Source organism: Nelumbo nucifera, chromosome 2 (genome assembly GCF_055504915.1).
Source record: "Nelumbo nucifera cultivar China Antique chromosome 2, China Antique-T2T, whole genome shotgun sequence".
NCBI classification, from domain to species: Eukaryota; Viridiplantae; Streptophyta; class Magnoliopsida; order Proteales; family Nelumbonaceae; genus Nelumbo; species Nelumbo nucifera.
In genome coordinates, this window is record NC_142650.1 from 15,718,587 (window position 1) to 15,742,080 (window position 23,494).

Here is a 23,494-nt window from a genome sequence, read left to right on the forward strand (position 1 = left end):
GGCAAACCTTTTCTTAAAGTTTCAACATCGGCATCCAATAGTTGGACGAAATTATTGAAGAATTTGGAAATGGGAGAGATCAGGCATATTCCTAGTTAAGTATTTCTACAGATAGCTGACTCCAGCAGTCATTGTTACTTTTGCACACAAACCTGTATGGGGAGGGACCTCCAGTGCCAACCTAGAATTGCTGATAGACTCTAAGTGACGAAGCTTCTTCGAGGGAGCTCCTTCCTCCAGAAACAGAGTTACGAGAGAGAGAGAGGGAGAGGAAGAGAGAGAGAAGACGAAGAAAAAGAGAGAAGACTAAGTTGGTAATGCTTTTTCTGCTCATTCAGTTCTACCCGTAGGCCTTATATAGGCTTTTCCTCCTAATCAGCTCATCATGACCAGGTGCCTATGCATGTGGGTGGTTAAGACGCGACCTGCGGTTGTAAACGAATCGCGGGGGAGGCTTGCAATGCTTTGCATGGAACTCACGACCCGCATGGGCCTGGGCTTGGTGACCCGATGGCGGATTACCTACCTGGGTTCTATCATCTCCCCCACCCTTAAGAATGACCTTGGCCTCAAGGTCAAGATGGGGAAACTGCTCCTGCAACTTACTGAAGTCTTCCCAAGTGGCATCTTCTGTGGGCAGGTTCGTCCACTGAACAAGGGCTTGCTTCACCACTTTGTGACCAATCTTTATCCAGCAGATATCTGAGATGACATTGGGCTCAACAATCAGCTGCCCTTCACTAGTAAACTCAGGTAATAGTGGCTTCACCAAGGCTGCATCTGTTCGACATGGCTTGAGGAGCGAGACATGAAATAATGGGTGGAGTCGGGCAATACTCGGCAAGTCTAATTTGTAAGCCACTGCTCCCACTCTCCTTGAGATGTGGAAGGGACCAAAGAAACGAGGTGAGAACTTCTGCCATGCTCGTTTTGCCAGAGATGACTGCCTGTAAGGTTGTAGTTTCAGGTAGACTAAGTCCCCCACCTGGTACTCCACATCGCGATGTTTCTTATCATACTGCATGTTCATGTAATTCTAGGCTTTGAGTAAGTGGTTCTTGAGTGATTGAAGTGCTTCGTCCTTAGCTTCGAGTTGTTGTTCAACCTCTGCAACTGATGATGTGCCCTTCTCATAGGGTAACACGGAGGGTGGGTCCCTTCCATACAAGATCTTGAATGGGGTGGTCCCAGTAGAAACATGATAAGTGGTATTATACCAGAATTCAGCCCACGGAAGCCATTTTAGCCACTGGGTAGGCTTTTCTCCCATGAAACACCTGAGGTAGGTCTCTAGACAGCGGTTAACCACTTCCGATTGCCCGTCAGTCTACGGGTGGTAGCTGGTAGAATGGTAGGTATGAGTACCCGTGCCTGAAAGTATTCTTTCCAGAATCGGCTCACGAAGGTTGGGTCCCAATCCATGATGATAGTTGTTGGACTACCATGGAGTTTAGCCACTTCTCAAATGTAGACCTGAGCTACTTGAGATGCCGTGTAGGGGTGGGAAAGCGCAGCAAAGTGCGCATACTTGCTCAATCTATCCACAACCAGTATAACAGATTTCCCCCCCAGACTTAGGCAACCTCGTGATAAAATCCATAGTCACCTCGTCCCACACCTGATTTGGAATGGGTAAGGGTTGTAGCAACCCAGCTGGGGTTTGGGCCTGGTATTTCTGGGTCTGGCATACAAAGCAACTCGCAACAAAATCCTGCAACGCCTTCTTCATTCCCCGCCAATAGAAGTGTGCTGCTATGCACTTATAAGTTCTGATCATCCCCGAATGACCTCCCTCTACTATCTCATGGAACAACTACAAGAGATCTGTGTGAAAGCCAATTTGGGTGCTATCACTAGTCGCCCTTTGTAGAACAAGTCTGAACCCACTAGGGAGTGCCCTGCCACTCGGCTTGCCCCTGATCCCAAATGTTCCCGAATCAGTTTCAATTCATCATCTTGTTGAGCTTCTTCCTTGATGCGATCAAGCAAGGGGTGAAGAGGTCTGTAAACTGTCAAAGAGTTCATTTCTTCTCTTCTCAATAGAGCATCAGCAGCTGTATTGGAAGGGCCAGGTTTGTATTCAATGGTAAAATCAAAGCCCATTAACTTGCTGGCCCACTTCTGTTGTTCAAGGTTAAGAATCCTTTGTTCCATCAAATGCTTGAGACTCCTTTGATCAGCCCTGACTGAATTTTCGCCCCAACAAATAAGCTCTCCATTTGTGCACCGAGAGCACCAAGACCATCAACTCTTTGTCATAAGTAGACTTTAATTGGGCCTAGGCTGATAGGAACTTACTGAAATAAGCAATAGGGTGTCCCTCTTGCATCAGGATTGCACCAATTCTTCTGCTCGACGCATCACACTCCACCACAAATGGCTTGGAAAAGTCAGGTAAGGCCAGGGTAGGTGGTGTCGTCACCACCTTCTTGAGGGATTCAAATGCCACCTCCGCTTGTTCTGACCAAGTAAAGGTGTCCTTCAACAGAGCTGTAAGACGGGCGGCTAGGGAGGTGTTAGAATGCTCGAGTCAGGGGTATTTTGGTCATTCCGGTGTATCTTCTTGAAAGTGAAAGGTCTATTATATCTGAGTTTAAGTTATGTGTCCCATCTTCTATGAGGGACAAAATTGTCTTTCTTGTAACTCTTAAGTTTTATGAATAAAATTCAAGTGGGTCGGCTAGGAGTGTGATTTTTCATATTCTCTCTTCTAGTCTGGCCGAATACTCTTCTTCTCTCCTTCTTTCTCTTTTCTTTTTTCTTTCTTCGTCTCTACATTGACCTAGAATCAACTAGGGTTTATTCACATGGTATCAGAGCCATAAGGTCTCGTGTTTTCTTGCTGTTGTCTTCTTCCTGGGTTCACCGCCAGCTTCACAGTAGGTTTCATCATCCTACAGCTGACATGATTGAAGACTCGATAAAGGGCTGAAAAGGAGTTGTCGTTTTGAGGGCCTAGAGGTGAGAATGCCTCTGGCCGGTGCTGTGGGGGTCGTTGAAGTGGTATACTAGACCCTCTATTCAGTGTACGAAGAGGGCTGGTTGTATACAGGTATGGACACTTCTGTCATATGTTCAGAAATGGACTGTGAATGCTAATTTTTGTGCTTCAAAAGTTAGTTGTTGTGGTGCTGGGTGAAACTGATACACATATCAGTCATGTTCCTTTGTTTTCTTGCTCGCATGTGTGCTGAAAGAAGAGTAGTAGACTGCTGATGTTCATGACAGCAGTGGTGTGGTGATGGTTGTGTTGTGGTGGCTGACATATCTATGATTCTAAATGCTTAAAAGTGAACCCCTAGACCTTGTGTGTAATCAGTTCTGCAGTATGAAGAACAAGTGTTCGATGAAATGACCGAGTCATTTCAGCCGTGGTGTGTTGACGGTAAATGGTTCTGCGGTGTGCAGTCCAAGTGTTTGATGTGTTGACTGAAAGATTTCAGCTTTAGAGTGTAGTGTGTAATGTGCAGTTGAAGAAGGTGGAGTTGGTGGTATCATAAGTGAGATAAGTCTTGTGAAGAGTGTGAGATTGTGGTGTATATTCAAAGGTGAAATAATTGAAATTGCTTCATCTGTAGATGGGAATGACAACAAAACCGGCATCATGCTTTCTCCAAATTATCTAAGTGTTCAAATGACATCCATCAAGTTGAATGGTGAGAACTATGTACCATGGGCAAAATCTGTGGAGGCGTTCTTGAAGGCCAAGAGGAAAGTAAAACATGTGAGGGAGGAGAAACCTCCCTCTGATTCCCCTGGGTTCAGTGATTGGGAACAAGATTATGCACAAATAATGACATGGCTTTGGAACAGCATGGAACCAAAGATTAGTGTGAACTTCATGTTCCTAGATACAGCCAAAGAGATCTGGGATCATGCTAAAAAGTTGTACTCTGGACAAGACAACACAACTAGGGTATATCAGTTATACCAAGAGTACTTCAATTTGAAGCAAGGAAGTCAAAGCTTAGAAGAGTATTATGCAAGTTTGAGGAACATCCACAATGAGCTAAATGTGTACATCAGATGTCCAGATCCAACAACAACAACGTGAACAGCTTGATGTGACTAGGTTTCTTGTGGGCTTGAAGGCTGAGTATGAGCCTGTCAGAGCACAGATATTGAGGGGATCAGCTCTCCCCTCACTTGAAGAAGTTTTTGCCCGTCTTAAGAGGGCATCCATTGAGCCGGTGGAACATTCTTCCTTCTCTGATAGATCTGGTTTGGTAGTGACTAAAGGGAGTGGCCGTGGAAGTAAAAGTGGTGGTGGCAGCAGTGGCCCTCCAAGCAACCGTGGTGGACATGTTTAATCGGGCTAGTGGCCGGATTGGAGACCGAGAGTCGGGGGGAGGCCGTGGAAAAGCAAGGAGTAATGCTCAGAGAAAATGTACACATTGTGGCTTAGAGGGGCACACAGTTAATTTATGCTATGATTTGCGTGGTCCACCCAACACTTGGGCTAACCATGCTACATCTAAGAGTAGTAGCACAATTACTGAAAGCCAGCAAACTGCCCCAACCCCCTCCACACCCGCTTGTGCTTCCGGGCAGGAAATGGTGAGTGTACCAGGCGCAGTATATGAGCAGTTCCTTCAAACATCTCAGCAGAACACAGCTACACTTGCCCATTCAGGTATGACTTGCTTAGCTTCCAAAGCCTCACCCTGGATCATTGATTCCGAAGCCTCGGACCATATGTCTGGGACTCTTGATGTATTTTCTTCCCTTTCTCACTCCTCCACATCTCAAACAGTTACACTTGCTAATGGTTCTACATCTCCTATTTGTGGTGTTGGTGATGTTGATCTCTCCTCCTTGCCTTTAGCATCTGTTTTATATGTTCCTAAGTTCCCTTTTAACCTTATGTCTATTAGCAGATTAACCAAGTCCCTTAATTGTTCTGTAACCTTCTATCATTCTTCTTGTGTGTTTCAGGATCTCAAAACGGGGAAGAAGATTGGTGGAGGGCATGAAGCAGGTGGTTTGTATTACCTTGATGGCGGTGGCCCCCCAGTGGCTTTTCAGTCGTCTCTTACTCCTCTCCAATGGCACTGCAGACTTGGTCATCCCTCTCTCAAGGCTTTGAAGCTGCTAGTTCCTTCCTTGAGTCATCTTTCATCATTAGATTGTGAGTCATGTCAGTTGGGAAAACATCATCGAGTCTCATTTAGTCCAAGAATTGATAATCGTGTCTCAAGTCCTTTTGCTTTAGTTCATTCTGATGTATGGAGTCCAGTTAAAGTGGTGTCATACAATGGGTTTAAGTATTTTGTAATCTTTGTTGATGACTTTTCAAGGATGACGTGGATCTATCTTATGAAAGACCATAGTGAATTGTTCTCTATTTTTCAGAAATTTCATGCTGAAATACGCACTCAATTTGGTGTTCATATGAAAATACTTCGCTCCAATAATGCCAAAGAATAAATCTCCTCACCATTTCAGTAATACCTAGAACATCATGGAATAATTCATCAAACTTCTTGTGCCTACACCCCGCAACAAAACGGTGTAGCTAAACGGAAAAATAGACATCTTCTTGAAATTGCTCGGTCCTTGATGATTAATATGCATGTCCCAAAGCATTTTTGGAGTGATGCTGTTCTTACATCCTATTTTCTAATAAATCAGATGCCCATGTCAATCCTTGGAAGTCAATCTCCTTTCTCCGTGTTGTTTCCCACTTTGTCTCCTTTTCCTCTCACCCCAAGAGTCTTTGGCTATGTTTGTTTTGTTCAACACTTGGGGCCTGGAGTAGACAAGCTAGATGCTCGAGCTACGAAGTGTATTTTTCTTGGCTACTCGAGGACTCAGAAAGGGTATAAGTGTTATAACCCAAAATTTCATAAATCATTTGCGTGCTCTGATGTCACCTTCTTTGAATCAGTTCCATTTTTCTCAGATGTCGGGGTCTCTTCTTCTCCCTCTGTGGTTCCTCTTCCTGTACCGGTTGTGGACCCTCTTCCCGTAGCTCCCATTCCTACTGCAGATGCACATCATATGCCTGTTACTACAGAGAGGCCGCCAATTACTCAAGTGTATACCCACAGAAGTGCTTCGGCCCCTCCTCCACTTCAGCACCTGTCGACAGATCCTGCTACTGCTCCTTCTCTCTCAGATCTTGATCTCCCTATTGCTTTGCGGAAAGGTAAACGTACTTGTACTTCTCATCCTATTTCAGACTATGTTTCCACTGCTCACCTTTCTGCTTCTCATTGCAAGTTAATATCATTACTCTCATCGGTTCCCATTCCCAAGACTGTACAGGAAGCCCTTACCTCCCCAGGGTGGCGGCAAGCCATGGAAGAAGAACTCTCTGCTCTACAACATAATCACACGTGGGAACTCACCACCCTTCCTCCTGGTAAGCACACTGTTGGGTGTAAATGGATCTATACAGTGAAGCATCTTCCTGATGGCAGTGTGGAACGATTGAAGGCACGGTTAGTGGCCAAGGGCTATTCTCAGTTATATGGTGTGGACTATATGGAGACATTCTCTCTTGTGGCTAAAATTGGTTCAGTTCGGGTGTTGATCTCATTAGCTACTATGTATGATTGGCCTCTTGTACAACTTGACATCAAAAATGCCTTCCCACATGGTGATCTTGTTGAGGAGGTGTATATGGAGCAACCACCAGGGTTTGTTGCTCGGGGGGGGGGGCTGGTAAGGTGTGCAGGCTCAAAAAGGCCATCTATGGACTAAAACAATCTCCACGTGCATGGTTTGGCAGGTTCAGTGAAGTGGTGAAGGCCTTTGGGATGAAACAGTGTCAGGTTGATCATTCTGTGTTCAGCTATAACTCAAAGGATGGGAAAATCTTGCTAGTCGTGTATGTGGATGATATTGTCATAACTGGAAGTGATAGCAATGAAATTGACAGGCTGAAAAAATTCTTACAGGACCACTTCAATACGAAAGATCTGGGGAAGCTAAAGTATTTCCTAGGAATAGAGGTTGCAAGGTCAAAACAGGGGATCAACCTATGTCAGAGAAAATATGTTCTTGATCTACTTGAAGAAACAGGGTTGTTAGGTGCTAAACCAGCAGAGACTCCTATGGAACTCAATACCAAGTTAAGTGTGGATGCAGGTGAAGAGTTTGATGATCCTGAAAGATACAGAAGGTTGGTGGGAAAGTTGAACTACCTGACTATTACCCGACCAGATATATCATTTGCTGTGAGTGTGGTGAGTCGGTTTATGCAACATCCCCGGGTTCCTCACTGGGAAGTTGTTCTGAAAATTGTTAGGTACCTAAAGGGTGCTCCAGGTCGTGGTTTGTTATACCAAAAAGGAGGAACTCTTGAGATAGTAGGGTACACAGATGCTGACTGGGCTGGCTCTATATCAGACAAGAAGTCAACCACAGGGTATTGTACCTTCCTGGGTGGCAATCTTGTAACTTGGAAGAGAGAAGCAAACGGTGGTGGCAAGAAGTAGTGCAGAAGCAGAGTACAGGGCTATGGCCCATACCACATGTGAACTAGTATGGCTGAAGAACTTACTACAGAAGATGGGTCATTCTGGTGTATCTTCTTGAAAGTGAAAGGTCTATTGTATCTGAGTTTTAAGTTATGTGTCCCATCTTCTATGAGGGACAAAATTGTATTTCTTGTAACTCTTAAGTTTTATGAATAAAATTCAAGTGGGTCGGCTAGGAATGTGATTTTTCATATTCTCTTCTAGTCTGGCCAAATACTCTTCTTCTCTCCTTCTTCTTCTTCTTCTTTCTCTTTTCTTTCTTTTTTCTTCTTCTCTACTTTGACCTAGAATCAACTAGGGTTTCATAACCTTTTATGAACCTTCTGTAGTAACCGGTGAGACCCAGAAAACCCAGCAAACTCTTGATGGTCTTGGGTCGAGCCCACTGAGTCATTGCCACAATTTTCCCAAGATTAGTCATTATAGTCCCACGCGAAATTAAGTGCCCTAAATACTGAATCTGTGTTTGGCCGAAAGTGCACTTGGAAGGCTTGGCGAATAATTGATGTCGTCGGAGAATCCCAAGGGTTAACTCCAAATGTTCTAAATAGGAAGCCCAATCACTACTATAGACCAAGATATCATTAAAGAACACCCAGATAAAGCGCCTGAGGTAGGGGCAGAAGATATCATTCATGAAGCTCTGAAAAGTGGAGGGCGCATTAGTCAACCCAAAAGGCATGACCAGAAATTCACAATGGCCATCATGGGTCCTAAAGGCCATTTTGTAGATGTCTTCTGGATGGACCCGAATCTTATGGTAGTCGGATCGTAAGTCCAATTTGGAAAAATAAACAGCATGCTTCAACTCATCAAATAGCTCATCTATTAACGGAATTGGAAATCTGTCCTTCACAGTGATGGTATTGAGGGCCCGATAATCAACACAGAAATGCCACGTTCCATCCTTCTTCTTGACGAGAAGGACTGGAGAAGAATAGGGATTGTGGCTCGGTTGTATCAGTTGCTTGGACAACAATTCTGTGACCATTTTGTCAATTTCAGCCCGTTGAACATGTGGGTATCTGTAAGGCCTGACATTGGTGGGTTGGGCCCCCGACTGAATAGGAATGTGGTGATCTTGAGTGCGTACAGGTGGTAGGCCGTTTGGTTCTCCAAAGACATCTAGATATGCTGCTAGGAGCTGTTGTAAAATGGGGTCTTCTGTCACCTTGTGGGTTTCGTCGTCACAATAAAAATTGGTCCCTACGCCCAATGAACCCAAATAGACCAGGGTCGCTGATTTGGAGTGAAGGCTGTAATTGACAACATGCCGGGCCGAACCGACTACTGGTTCGGTTGGTCCAATCCCCTTTAAATGACATTGCTTCCCATTCATCCAGAAATCCATAGTCAGAAGGGTCCAATCACATACTGTTGGCCCGAGGAGTTTAAGCCATTGGATCCCCAAGACTAAGTCAGCCCCACTGAAATCCAAGGGATATAGGTCCGCACTGAACACATGGCCCTGAATTCTAAGGCCCACGGCCTTCCACAGCCCATCACAAGGTATCTAATATCCATTAGTTGCCTTAACAGCAAAGGGAGTAACCACCTGTACCTCTAGGCCCATTTGTCGAGCTAGGTCCGAAGTGATAAAGTTAAGGGAACTCCAACTATCAATTAAGATGCACACTTTTCTACCCTTAAGAACACACCATGCACTCTCATAGTCTCAGTCGAGTGGAGCCCAGTTAGGGTGTGGAGTGAGATCTCTAGGTTTTCTTCGACAGAATCTTCCACCTTGTCAAGGACCATGGGTCCGATATCCACATCTTCATTCTCATCCAGTCTGTCAATAATTTGAAGAAGGAACATCTGCTGGGCCTTGCACTTATGTCCCAGAGAAAATTTCTCCTCACAGTTATAGCACAAGCCTTTTTCCCGATGGACCTACATCTCGGCCCAGGTGAGTTTTCTCACAATGGGGGCCGACAAGGGGTGTGATCGAGCCGGGGTTAGCTCGGTTTTGGATGTCAAGGGTTTGGGAGCCGTCCCGAGAATTCCCAACCATGGGTTCCTCCGAGCCCAGGCCAATTTGTCTTCATGCAGACGGGCTAGGCTCACCGCGACCAGAACAGTAAGGGATTGCAGGGCTTTCACTTCCAGTCTAATGTCTTCCCTCAAGCCACCAATAAAGCAGCCGGTGAGAGCAAGTTCCAACCATCCATGCACTCTCATGGCTAGCCGTTCGAATTCAGCATGATATTCTCAAACGGAGCTAGTTTGTTTAACTCTAGATAAAGCTTCGTCAAAATTTTCGAAGCTGGAAGGACTAAACCGTATTTGCAAGGCCTCCACAAAGTCTAACCAAGACAACTATGGGTGTGAACGGCGGTACCATTGGTACTAGAGACTAGCCTCTCCATCAAGATGGATGGAGGCAATTTGCACTCTCTAACCGACCGGAATTTCATGAAAATCAAAATACCGTTCTAGCGATAGATCCAAGGAGAAGGATCGTCACCTAAATACGTGGGAAATACCAGTTTGGGGCTGCGAAGGTTGAAGGTGTCGCCTGGTTTTAGAGCACTGATGCTCAATCCCTCCTGGTCTGCCTCCTTGTTGGGCCAGGATGACATTCGCTCGAGCTGAGATACCACCGCAGAGAGAGCATCCTTCATACTTCTCAGTTCACCCTCCATCTGGTCAATCCTGTCTTGTGACTGATTGCGAGTTGTGGGCATGGCAGATCAAGGGCTCTCTAAGTGACAAAGCTTCTTCGAGGGAGCTCCTTCCTCCAAAAATAGAGTTACGAGAGAGAGGGAGAGGAAGAGAGAGCGAGAGAGAGAAGACAAAGAAGAAGAGAGAAGACTAAGTTGGTTATGCTTTTTCTGCTCATTCAGTTCTACTCGTAGGCCTTATATAGGCTTTTCCTCCTAATCAACTCATCATGACCACACGCTTATGCATGTGGGTGGTTAAGACGTGGCCTACGGTTGTAAACAAATCGCAGAGGAGGCTTGCAATGCTTTGCATGTGCCGCTCCTGCTGCTGCATGGACCTCACGACCCGCATGGGCCTGGGCCTAGTGACCCGATGGCGGATTACCTATCTGGGTTCTATCAATTGCCTTTCTGGCATGAACTGCTCTTCTGAAAAAATGCTTAACTTGAGACAAGCTCATTAGCAAAAGAAGATTAATTCCCACTTCTGACTGCACATTTTGCAATTATGGATTTTAAACAATAGATCACCTGGTTGTTCATTACCCAATCACTTTAAGATTTGGGACCACTTTTTCATGCCCATTACATAAGTCGGGCCCTTTTTTTTACCAATAACGCATTCATTAGCAATTTCATTAATTCAGGATAAAGATGATTACAAAGAAGAACAAGCACTCTTGTCTTCCACATACAGCTAGAGCACTTAAGAAAAGAAAAGGAAATGGAAACAGTAGTTTACAAATTGGCCCAAAACATTGAGTCCCTTTCTACCTCTTGTTTTAGCTAATCCATCAGCCAAGGAATTAGCAGATCTTTGAACTTACCTCATCTTCACTTCCATCTCCCTCACCAGCCACTTAAACCTTTTCCTCTCATTATTGTAATTCCATAGGCTACTATTATCTTTATTCAGGCTCCCTATTACCACCTATGAATCCCCTTCAATTATGATTTTTCTGATATTCATCTCCTTAGCTTTCTGTATCCCTTCCATAACTGCACAAATCTCAGCTCTAAGAGAGTCCCCCACTCCAATTGGACCCGAGTATAATGTAGAAATGACCCCATTCTCATCCCTGAAAACACCTCCAATCCCTTACTGTCCAGGGTTCCCTCTACTACTGCCATCAAAATTCAGTTTTAAGAATCCAGTAGGTGGGGGGGTCCAAGGCAGACTCATTACTGATTTGCTCTACGAACAGTTTGCAATTTCTCCCCACTTCCTCAGCATATCATCCACTGTGTAATCTGTAAATAGCACTAAGGATTTCAGCCACTGTACGACCCTAATATGAATTGTGGTTCTCAGTTCATGAACCCCCCTCTCGACTTCTGAGAAGATCCTAGAGTTTCTTTCTTCCAATAGTAACCAACATACTGCAGCCCTCAGTCCCTTCCACATTATCTTTCCTCTTTTCACTGTCCACCTGAAAAAAAAGGGGAGAATAGACTCTGCATGTGTGATGGGGGATTCCAACTACACCCAAAGAGAGAAAAGGCCCACTCCCAAATAGACTTTGCATATTGGCTAGATACCAGTAAGTGGAAACCAGTTTCCCCCTCCGCTTTGCAGAGAACACACCAATGAGGAAACAAGCAAGTATTGGGTCTCTTTTTTTGGAGCAAACTACCAATATTAATTCTTTCCAAATAGGCTTCCCAACAAAAACTACCAACCCTGGGAGGAATTGGTTTGCACCAAACCTCCTAAGTCGGGCCCTTCCCAAGAACAATTAAGGAGGCTTTGACAGGTTGCTGGCTTGCTACATGAAAAGGCTTAACACGAGGGGGAAACATGCATGGTAACTCAATTTCCTTAATGGTAATATGGTCACTGTGGATGGAAATTAATATTAGTACTTTTATAAAAAAGGAAAAAGAGAATCTTTGACAGAATGACGGAACAGTACTTCAACAAGATGAAGTTTTGAATAATATAGTAGGGAGGGTTCAAATCTGGCATTTGGTGAACAGGGTATCTACAGGATGTTCCTATTCATTCATACTTCTCTTTGGATATCCTTTTCTGATTTCTTGCCAATCATTTATGTGTTGCTCTAAATTGGAGACATGCCACTCTATAGTCATTCACTGTTTAGAAGTTTCTTCTTTGTAAATTTCAAGATTAATGCAGTGTTTTAAATACTGAACCAGACATCTCTTGCGTCCAAGGTCTCCAGGTTGACAGTTTTTTACCAAAGTCAATGGTTTTTTGGAGAATAACGGGTAGGGTGCTCAGCACAAACTGAAACCGACCCCAAAAAATCTGGTTAACCAGACTTATTGGTTCAGTTTCAGTTTGTTGTTTTTCAAAAACCAGTGGTATTGGTTCGGTTTCGATTAACCTAGAAGAAAAGCTGGTGGTTAATGTGTGTGTGTGTGTGTTTAATACACATATTATATAATCCAATATATTACATACAAATTTATATGAATTATATATAAATATATTATATATTATAACATATATTTTTAGTATTTCTATTACATACTTTTTTTATGAATATTTATATTATATACTTGTGTATTTATTTATAAGTTATAACATATATTTTATATGTATAAAACCAAAATGGACCAGTTGGCGATGTATTTAGGACCTTTGGGGGTTGGTGACTCAAAAAGCTGAGCTGTCAGCACTGCTACAAGGTCTAAATCTTGCTAAGCAAGCAGATTTTAAAAACCTAGAGGTTGAAGGGGACACACAATTGGTGATCTCTTGGATTACCAACAGGGGTAATGTTCCTTGGATTTATAGCCACTCCCTAAGGGAGATTGAAAGCTTGGCAAGGGAGCTCGACGCATCTTTTACATGGATTAGAAGGGCTGGCAATGGGATGGCTGACTCATTAGCCAAACAAGGGGTCTACAGGCAGCAGCTTTTTTGAGCTGTATTGTAATATTGGCAATGATCGTCTTTCTGTGTGTTACTATAATTCTTTAACCTGTTCACTCAATTATTAATAATAAAATTCTTCTTCTTGCTGATAAAAAGAGAGCCCAAATTTCAGGTTTAGAGTAAAACAGACCCATTCTACTCTCCAGGTAACAGTTTGATCAGCTGAACCACCCAGGTCAATGACAGGTTGAAAACACTGCATCAGCATATGATAAACATCTTCATTCTTTTCTAGCACATTAGTTGGAGATGCTTTTTTTTCTCCATGGTAGGACTTGTTATCAGCAATCATATTCTCTGAACTCCACCTTACTTGGAACCCGAGATCTTTCAGTGAAGTAATTTTACTATTTTTCACAATCAATGGAAAATGTGCATTAAGCGTCAGTAAGTGTATATGAAGTGTGACTCCCCAAGATCCCTCATATTGGACTATAACAACGCCGTGAAACAATAACTGATCATTTTATCCTGTTAGTCGATGCAATGACTAGTCAGTGCCTAAGCAAACTAGTCTATAAAAAAAAATATGTTTTTTGTTAATAATAAGAAATGAATAAATTAGCATAAACTACAATTTTGCAAGGGAAGAATGATTGAACATTTAGTTTACAGTCTTGGTTTGTTATCATCACCATCCATGCCTTATCCCAACTATATGGGGTCGGCTACCTACAGTCTCTTTTTGTTATTAAAAATAAATAAAACACTTAGGCTGGATAGGCTAGGCTAAGGAATCACAGCCTGTGGTTGGAAGAAAACTTGAAACAACGCCCCTGTTTTCTTTTATCCAATGTTTCTATTCTATATACTATTAATCAATCATATTCCATCACAAATATCAAAAGCAACAGCATGAATTTAAGGAATCACAGAATGTGGTTGGAAGAAAACTTGAAACAACGCCCCTGTTTTCTTTTATCCTATGTTTCTATTCTATATACTATTAACCAATCATATTCCATCACAAATATCAAAAGCAACAGCATGAATATAGGGCAGACTAGTGCACAAGGTTCTTGCCAAATGCAGGGTCTGGAGAGGGAGAGATGTTGTTGACTAGTCGACCTAGTTGATGCTTAGTTTGTCCTAATGATGACTAGCCGACCTTGATGCTTAGTTGTCCTAGGTTGCCATGTCACAAGTATCAACCGACTAGTAAGTGATGCAGTCAGCCTGATCCTCAATTAATGCTTTGAAAACACTCTAGGACTCCTCTTGAACAATAGAAACATCTACCACAAAGTTTCCATAAGAAAGATGTCATAATATTGGAAACTTATGCTCTGTCTGTTTGCAGCGCAAACAGATTTGAACTGGTGCAAATGCATGGCAGTGCAAATTCTTGTTCACCTTTGCTTCAGGTTTCACTTTGCTTCATTTGTTTGAGATGCAAATAGAACATTACAAATGAAATGAATGGATCTGCAAGCAGTCCCCACTTTATATGGGAAAAAAAGAACTGGGAGGAAGGTGGTGCAAATTCTGCATTAGGTTTTGCTGTTTTGAGATGCAAACTGCTTATGAGTAAAACTGAGACTATAAGTACAAATTTTGTATCAGATTGAGACACAAATCGTAGTGTCAAACAAATGCTTGCAAAATTGAACTGGATGTAGAATTTGCACCTGGTTTGGATATGCACTGCAGACAAAGGGAACATTATTCTTTTAACATTGCTTCACTAAAGTAAAAAATGCTTTTCAAATAGACCCAACAATAACTAAAGGCTCATTAGAATCTTGGAAAACCACAAACTAACCATACTTTATCCCCAATATATTGGCAATACATTAAATCAAGATTTTTATTTCTAAGATAAATTGAAAACACACTTTGGTGTTCCATTCGATTCCAGGGGATCTATATAGATACTTTTCATGACACACAGTGAATGATTTTCATAAATCTTAGAGTTAATCTATATGCTCATTGAATAATTCCAAGTCCACAGCTATTTCAGCCAAGTTCTTCATCAAATGAATTCGACCAACATCTCTAAAGGATTAAAATTGGTTTAGGTATGTTCAGTTTATGCCAACACCTGAAATTGTTGAATTTTGCCTGCTTTATCTTTCTTTGTGCCAAACTATTTATGATTGCTCTCATATTTGGATACCCACACGAAGATCTCCGTAATTTTCCAACCCACTAAAACTCATCTCAAAGTTCCTCCTTGAACCCTAGATTCCATAATTTTAAGGTTTTTTGTGCAAGACATGCTCCAAACCCTTTGAAGATCAGCAACACAGAAAAGATTTCATTGATTAGAAAAAATCATGGTTACAACAAGTTGTGAAAAAAGAGCCCAGCTTTAGAAAGCTGACCCAATCCAAATTTACAATTGCTCCAAACCCTACAAACTTGGTCACCCTCTTCAACTATCCATTCAAACCTTACCTACAAAATTTCATTTAAAAATTCCAATCCTACATATGTTCTCTAAATTTCAAATTTTTCATCATTTTGGAACAAATTTGCAATTCTTGTAGTTAAGCCTTGAAACACTTCCTAAACTAATCAATCTCTATCCTACTTAAAATCAAATTGGTAACAAATCACTTGGTGCTGCATCATAATGAATACCTCAATAAAATAGCAAATACAGATGAACAGTGGAAACTAATAATATAAAATAAAAGGAACAACTTTGCTACAACCCCATACAGATATCATATTACCTAATCAATCTCTATCCTTAGACTTAAAATCAAATTGGTAACAAATCACTTGGTGCTACGTCATAATGAATACCTCAATAAAATAGCAAATACAGATGAACAATGGAAACTAATAATATAAAATAGGGAAAATTCCCGATAGGTACCCTGTACTTTAGGCCGAGTGCCAATTTAGTACCTGAACTTCAAAATGCGACAATCTAGTACCCGAACTGTCGAAATGCGACAATCTAGTACCTGCTGTTAACCAGCCGTTAAGTGTCATGGGAAAAGACACCAATGCCCTTCAAATGCCATTTAATTTTCTTTATCAACCATCTGCAAATCTGCAAATCTGCAACAACTATAGAGAGGGAGGCTGAGCACCTACAGACAGTTGAACTGTCGACCCAGAAACCGGTGGCCAGAACGGCTCCATTCTGGGTCGTTTTTTAAAACAAATTTTGTATTACCTCTGTTGTCCTTTTCACATGACATGGTTTCACAAAAGAAGCAAAGGCAAAACCAAACTATCTCTTCTGTTGAGTCAAGTCCAGACCGTCAGACACTTACATAGAAGGGATGTGAAGATCGACGACTACACCCATGACTAGAAATTGTCGTTTAAGCTGACCAGAAACTCTGTTTCTGTTCCTGTTTTTTGACCCTTTTAATAGTTTTGACTTTTTTTTTACTCTTAACAGTTAATTTCTTATTCATTTTCTTCTCGGAAAGGAAGGTTTTTTCAAGTGGGAGTCTTTGACATGGGTCTTTTGGTGATTTAAGAAGAAGAATTCAAGATAGATAATTTTCTTGGAACTCAGTTGAGGCCTTTAGCCTCCTCTTGATTGAGAATGTATTCTTTGAGCTGGGTTCTAGAAAAGTGGCTGTTTTGATTATTTGAGAAACTGATATTTCAGAAAGACAGAAAGGAGGACTTTTCTTTAGCTTCAGTTGGAATTTTCTCAGTTTCTAGACATGGGTTTTGTTTATTTAAACCTGGAGATTGGAAATTTGAGTTTTTAGTCTTGCAGAGCTGCTGAGCTGGGATTTGAGTAATAATAGAAACTGAATATAATCAAGCATTTAGGGTCTGAGTTTGATCAATTTTCACCGTAACGAGAAGTAGGTCTTGGGATATTAGACATGGGTTCTGTGAATTCTATAAGTTTCAAGTCATTATAAAGCTATGAAGATTGGGAAGAGCTGAGCTTTAAATCAAAGCTTGAGGGTTTCTGTGTGTTCTGGAAGTGGAGCTTCTGCATCAGAGACCTGAAGATTTTGATTGAGCTTTAGAAAATTTGTTGAACTCTAAGTTTACATGAATTGTAACTGTCTTCCTTTGGCTCTTGCCTTGATGGGTTTTCGTCATGAAATGATGGTCTGGACTGTTGAGAGCTTGGGCTCTGTTTCATTTTCTTGAGAAAGAATATGATGAACAGTGTGTTTTATTTCCAAGGGTAATTTTGACATTTTTAAAAGTTAAGTTGCACATGATGTCATGTGATATACATAACTGACGGTCCATTAACGGTAGGTACTAGATTGTCGCATTTCGAAAGTTTGGGTACTAGATTGTCACGTTTTAAAGTTTGGGTACTAAATTGGCACTCGACCTAAAGTACAGGGTACCTATCGGGAATTTTCCCTATAAAATAAAAGGAACAACTTTGCTACAACCCTATACAGATATTACCTGAGCTGCAAGACGTGTTCTAACAAGATCCAAAGGATATGTAATAGATGCAGCTGTTATCCCTGCCAAACCACCACCTACTAATCGCACACAAAGGTCTGCACTCAAGTTTTCTCTATGATGTTCTAGTCCTGGAATTGACTGTAGTAACTGCAAGAAATATGCAAAATATATTAATGAGAAATTATGCAATATTAACAATACAAATTTAGTTGAGGCATAAACAGGTATGAACAAAGGAGTGTGCTGACATTCTTGTAGCGCTCATAAGCATAGAAGCTGACAGATGAGTATGGAAGACGGTGAGCAATTGTAACCAGGTTCCCTTTCCAGAATGCTCTAAAACCTTCTTCATAGATGATACGTGAAGCTTCACGCCATATGCTAGCCTTGCTCAATGTTGCAACATCAGAGTGCATACCTTGCACCTAAAGAGATCATATGGTGTGAAATAAATAGCTGAAATAAGGGAAAATGCTTTCTGCAAGCGATCTACAATTACAAAAAATATATCAGGGGAGGCTGAAGATATCATTTCAAGCTTAGACAAGGGAATTTGAAACTGAACAGAGTCATAATATGCAAATATGTCCACATTATGTTCATATATAGCATCCTAAGATATCATTGAACTTTGAACAGAACTAAAATGAAGGATAATCCAAGTTAACTTTTTTTAATAAATTAATCAACTTCTTGAAAAGGTAATATAGTAGTGTTATACATTACCTATTGGAAAAAATAAATTAATATTCTCCTTAGTACCATATAGATGCCCCAGGGGCTTATGTATTTTATGTTGATTTCTATTTTTTCATCTTTTATTCTACATATCTATTTCTAATTCTGACAAGTGTGAGAATGTAGGTTCAAGTCTGAGAGCAACCACTTTGTGCAAAATTTGACAAAAGCTAGGTCCATATCTAGGCTATCCCTCCTATGCCCCTGCAAAGCCAGGACCAACATTGGGTAATAACTGTCATTTTTTATTTCTTTTTTTTTTTTGTTTGTTTCTTTCAATCATTCCCCCTTCCCTTTTCTTGTTTACTGGGAACAGGGCTTGCCCCTCTTTACCAGATTCTATCCATCATTCTTTTCTTAGGGAAACAGGGTTCTACCCCGAAAATTTCTCTTTCTACAATCTTCACAGTTATGATGTATCATCCTCTATTGCAGCAATGACAAAGGGCCCCACCCCAAATCCACCTACTCCCCCCCCCCAAAAAAAAAGGCGATTTCTTCTCGAGTTTTCCTTTCTTTGTTTTCCCCTTTATAGCAAAGGCAAGATATGAAACAGCACTAAGCTGACCTCACAAGCATATAATAAATAAGTACAAATGTCTACAATTCCATCCCAGGTCCAACATCCCTACAACACGTTTTCCAACACAATCCCAGATTTGCTAAAGAATCTGTCAAGTGATTGGCAGATCTAGGTACCAGGTATCCACCTGAATGAGCAATTCAGGCTGTTACCAAATTCCTTTGCTTCTTGAACCGGAAACCTTTATATCATGACTCTCTCACACTCAGAATGGAAATTCAGGCTGTTACCATCTACAATCAGACTTGTCCATCCTTTCATGGATGCCAACTTTAATCCTTGAATGAAAGCTAACAGTTCTGCTCTTAGAGAGTTCTCATGCCCTACTAGTCCTGAATCTGTGCTGAAAATTACCACTGTCGTCTCTCACCATTCTTCCTATACCGGAGGAACCAAGATTACCTACACTGCATACATCAATTTACATTTCAAATATTCCCTCTCTGGATTTCACTCCTCTAGAGTCCGCTATGACACTCTTCGCAAGACAATGCCCTATGTGCTATTCTCACTGTAATTAGCTCTGCCAGGGATGGGACTTTTTTCTTTGTTTTTCCAAATATTCTTGCATCCCTTCCCTCCTAGACTCCATAATATGGCTGCCCTTGCAAATGCCACATAACTTCCACTCTCTTAGTACAACAAGAAATCATTTTTTTATCATTAACAAGAGATCAAATTTGCCAAAAATAGACAAGTTATGTTTGGAGGGGATGTCCAAGATGCACCAAAGGGACAGAAAAAAAGTAGTGTCATACCCGAGTAACAACTGGATAAGTCAACAAATGGTGGTCTGTGCTTTCTCCACTCCTAAAAAAATAGGATGATATATGAGGGGACAAGCACAAGGTTTCCCATTTCCTCTGCTGCCTTTCACATGTGTTAATAATTTGAAGAATGGCCTTCTAGTAGAACATTTTAAATCCTTGGTAGAGAAGGATCTGTCGATATGGCTCTAATGGACAAAGGTAAGGAGGGTGCATTGGTTTGGTAAAGAGATCTAAAAGAGACAGGAGAGAGAGAGAGAGAGAGAGAGAAATAAGATCAGGTTTCCACGTTCTCATCCTCCACTTTGATGCAAGGAAACACATGTTTGGGTAGACATAAAGTCCACCTAAACCCCACTAATTACAATACAGACCCAAGCTTAACCCAACAAAGAAATTCATTAGTTACAAACAAGCCCCGAAAGGACCAAGGGATATCCCACTAGCTACAACATAGCCCAGAACATAGATTGCCTTTGGACTCCTTGCTTGGCTAGACCATCAGCAATGCTATTAGCTGACCTCCTAATCCATCTTATGTGAATTTCCATTCTCCCTTATTACCCCACCAATGCCCAATGGGCCAGGGTTTCCCGAACAGCTCCTATCAAAGTTTAGTTTCTTTCACCCTACATCTGGAGGGGACCAAAATTCAGTTACAATAGGTCTTATAGAAGCCATATTTGCAATTGTTCCTCATGAAGGCAGCAGGAGGTTTAAAATTTCCATTCAGGAGGTTTAAAATTTCAAGGTCTCAATCCCCTTCTAAGGCCCAAATTCCAAGAGAGTCCCAAACTGGCAAAGGATACCAACTAAAGGATCATGCCTAATGTGTTGGGTTAATAAGCGGAATACAGGGACTCCTAAAAGTGGTGACTCTTCCAATTCCAAAGTCCCACTCATTTAGATTTATGCCATGAATGCTTCTGATCACCGAATGCCATAATGCCCTACTTTCTTCAGAGAACCCCCATAGCCATTTCCCAGGAGAGCGATATTTTTTGTCTGCTGATCTCCAAATTCCTAAACCCCTTACCCCCTTCCCCCTTGCTTGCACTCACCTTCTTCCAACTAGTCAAATGATCTTTCTTATCTTGCCCTGAATCCCAAAAAAGGGATCTAGTAATCTTTTCAGTCCCTTTAGGCTTAGTATGTAAAGTCTGTACAAAAAGAGATGGAAGATACAATGTTCATCCATATTCAAAACATCACTATCATAAAAAATAATCTCCCCACCCCGACCTTGTATGAAGAAAAGTGCTGGTATTTAAAGTGGAGAAGTATCTTATGGCAGAAAGCCCGCCCAATTATAGTTCTCACATTAAGCAGTCAAAATGTTCCAGCTGATAAAGTTTTCAACATATGCTTAAAGGAGAACTAACCTAATAGTCACAGGAACCCTTTTACTTACTCAACCTAGAACCTTTCAGCTTGCTGAACTCTCCTTCCTTCAGGTGTCTTGCTCTCTGCCCTCATTATACATGCTTCAAATTCCAGACTTTCCATTTTTCACTTAACAAACCAAACATTCTCCAATGATCTATGGTATTTTAGACTTTAGAGCTCTTCACTGGGCACTGGCCATAAAAGCTCAACAACTCATGCTCCTTGTATCTTGATCAAACAGACGTGTCCATATCACTTTCAGTCATGGATGCCAAACATACGTCCTATGAAGTGTATCATTAGGAAAATGATAGACTGCAGTTATTTTGACCAGGCATGCCACCATAGGGGCACTTAGATTTAACATTTTTAAGAAGTATGGGCAATGTTCAAACTAAAAACAGCTCTACAAAGCCATTTTAGGTTGCATTAACTTGAAGACCGTAATAAGGATGATTTTCTGATAAGAAACCCCAACCGTGCAACCACCTCAAGTAACCTAAAACCAAGGGTAGTTCGAGGTGCACTCCCTGGACAAAGAGGGCTCCTTGTCCTTCTAGTTCCCGAATAATAACGAACATATGTGCATATCCAGATAGAAGAATCAGAAAAGGAATCACCTTCCCATTACGATAACAAACTGTGAAACCTATCAAAACATTGACGTGTTCTATCGAATCCTAAATTTGCAAACAGCATTTCACCAATCACCTAACCCCCTCCCTCCCGACCCCTCAACCTCTAGGAAAAGAGGGATCTTTACAACATCGAAACCAACTACCAAGAAAATTGAGAAAATAGGCATATACATTTAAGGAAAAATTATACCTAACCATCTAAATTTAGGAAAAAGACTTAAGAACGGTTGGAAAAACCGACCTGAAATAGGATGGTAAGTCGAGCAAGTGGGGCCGTGCAAGTTTTACTGACGGCGCCAGCAATGCCTCCAGCAAGAAGCTGAGAAACCGTTCCTATCTGCGATTGCTGGTGCAAGGATTGCTGATGCTGATGCTGATTCTGCTGATGCGCGAACTTCCGAGCACCGCCGTCTCTCGAGGCGCCATGGCCAGAATTTAGAGCTCGCTGCCCTCCCTCGACGACGACCCCAACCCGCGCTTCCGTTTGCATAGCCGCTCTCTTCCTCTCCCTTTCTGTGTCCTCCTTCGGCTTCGGAATCTCCCCAACCAAAAAGCAAAACCCTAGAGATACAGAGCAATCTGTTCCTGTCGCATAGATATCTGGACCGAATAAAGATTCAGAAAACCTATAGAAAATCTAACCGGAAACATTAGCTCAAGCTCGGAGTTTCCTTCTGCTTCCTTTTTTCTTTTTCCTGGATTTCAACTCGTTTCGGGGAAACGGAGCAAGTTAGCGTGTAAGATTTTCCTCCTCTGCTTGTGGTTTCAACGAAACAGAGAAAGTCGAGACGAGACGAGACGAGACGAGGCCTTTTTTTTAATTTGTTTGCTTCCTTTCGTTTTTGTAGCGTTTCTGATTTTTCTTTTCTTTTGTTTTAGTTTTATTTCCCTTTTTTAATTTTCCCTCTTCGCAAGTTGAGATGAGTAGAGAAGAGAGAAGCCGAAGGCCCAAAGCCCTAAGTGTACACGCTACAATCCGAACCGACACCCAGCTTTTAGAGGGAGCGAGAGAGATCCTTTCCTTTGACGCTTTCTTTTTTGGAGGGAATGCTGTTATGTCAGAGCTATGATCAGTATGATGGTCCTGATCCAGCATGATGTACAGTTGATTGCGCGACACGTGTAGTAGCTGTTTTTTGTTTTAGGTTTTCTGCATAGATCATTCTCATTGGACGACTGGGACTTATGAGGGTTGTATATCACGAGCCCGAAGTGGGAGTATCTAATGTTTTCCTTGTTTGTATACAGTTTGGAATATTCTTTCTTGCCAGAGAAAAACCCATTTAGATTCTATAGTGATTGGCGAAAGGACGATGGCAACCATGGTTGATCTGGGTGCGTTTGGGAGCGCTTGTTTGGATTTTTGTTTATTAGAAGCCAAAAGCACTCAACTGGACATTTGACTTAAAAAACTCAATAGAATTAAAAAAAAAAAAACACTTTTTTACCCCAAAAAGCTAAAAATTTTGGACTTTTATGCTTTTTTTTACGTTTTGGACAAGCCCTTTTACAAAGAAAAAGCCTTTTAGAATGTCAAACCAAGTGCTCAAATATGTGTTTATCCAAATAAACACTTACTCAAAAGAAAAAACAAAAAAACAAAAAGGTGTTTGTTTAAAAGCCCGTTTAGAAAAGAAAAAGCACTCCACAACACAGCCTCGGTGAGGGTGATAACTCTGATAAACAATGATTCGAACCAAGCACTTAAAAGCAGCATAACTCTAGAGACTGAGACCTATAACTGTGCAACCGTACACTGGAATCCAATACCTACGAGAGCAGGCCAGCCCGACTGCCCGAGCACCGGGTCTGTGTCGAAATGAAAAATTAGGGCAGTTGAGTTTTAATGTTTTATTGTGGAAACTAGATTTCCTATCTACTCTCTATGGGCCGTGAATTATAGTCATACATCTCTCAATTTATAGGAAAAATGAGTAGGAAATCCTCTTTAGAATGAAAAAATAGCCTTCA

The 23,494-nt window shown here is 41.6% G+C and overlaps 1 protein-coding gene across 1 annotated transcript in view; it reads right to left on the reverse strand.

Annotated features, from left to right (window-relative positions):
- LOC104597072 (uncharacterized) overlaps positions 1 to 22,484 on the reverse strand; it is a 30,278-nt gene extending 7,794 nt beyond the window's left edge. Inside the window, exons 1-3 of the mRNA XM_010258465.3 lie at positions 21,765 to 22,484; positions 17,660 to 17,836; positions 17,409 to 17,558 (exon numbers count right to left, since the gene is read on the reverse strand). Of these exons, the coding sequence (XP_010256767.1) occupies positions 17,409 to 17,558; positions 17,660 to 17,836; positions 21,765 to 22,013 (576 nt within the window). The 5' untranslated portion in view covers positions 22,014 to 22,484. The remainder of the gene's footprint in view (positions 1 to 17,408; positions 17,559 to 17,659; positions 17,837 to 21,764) is intronic.
- Between the last annotated feature and the right edge of the window lie 1,010 nt (positions 22,485 to 23,494).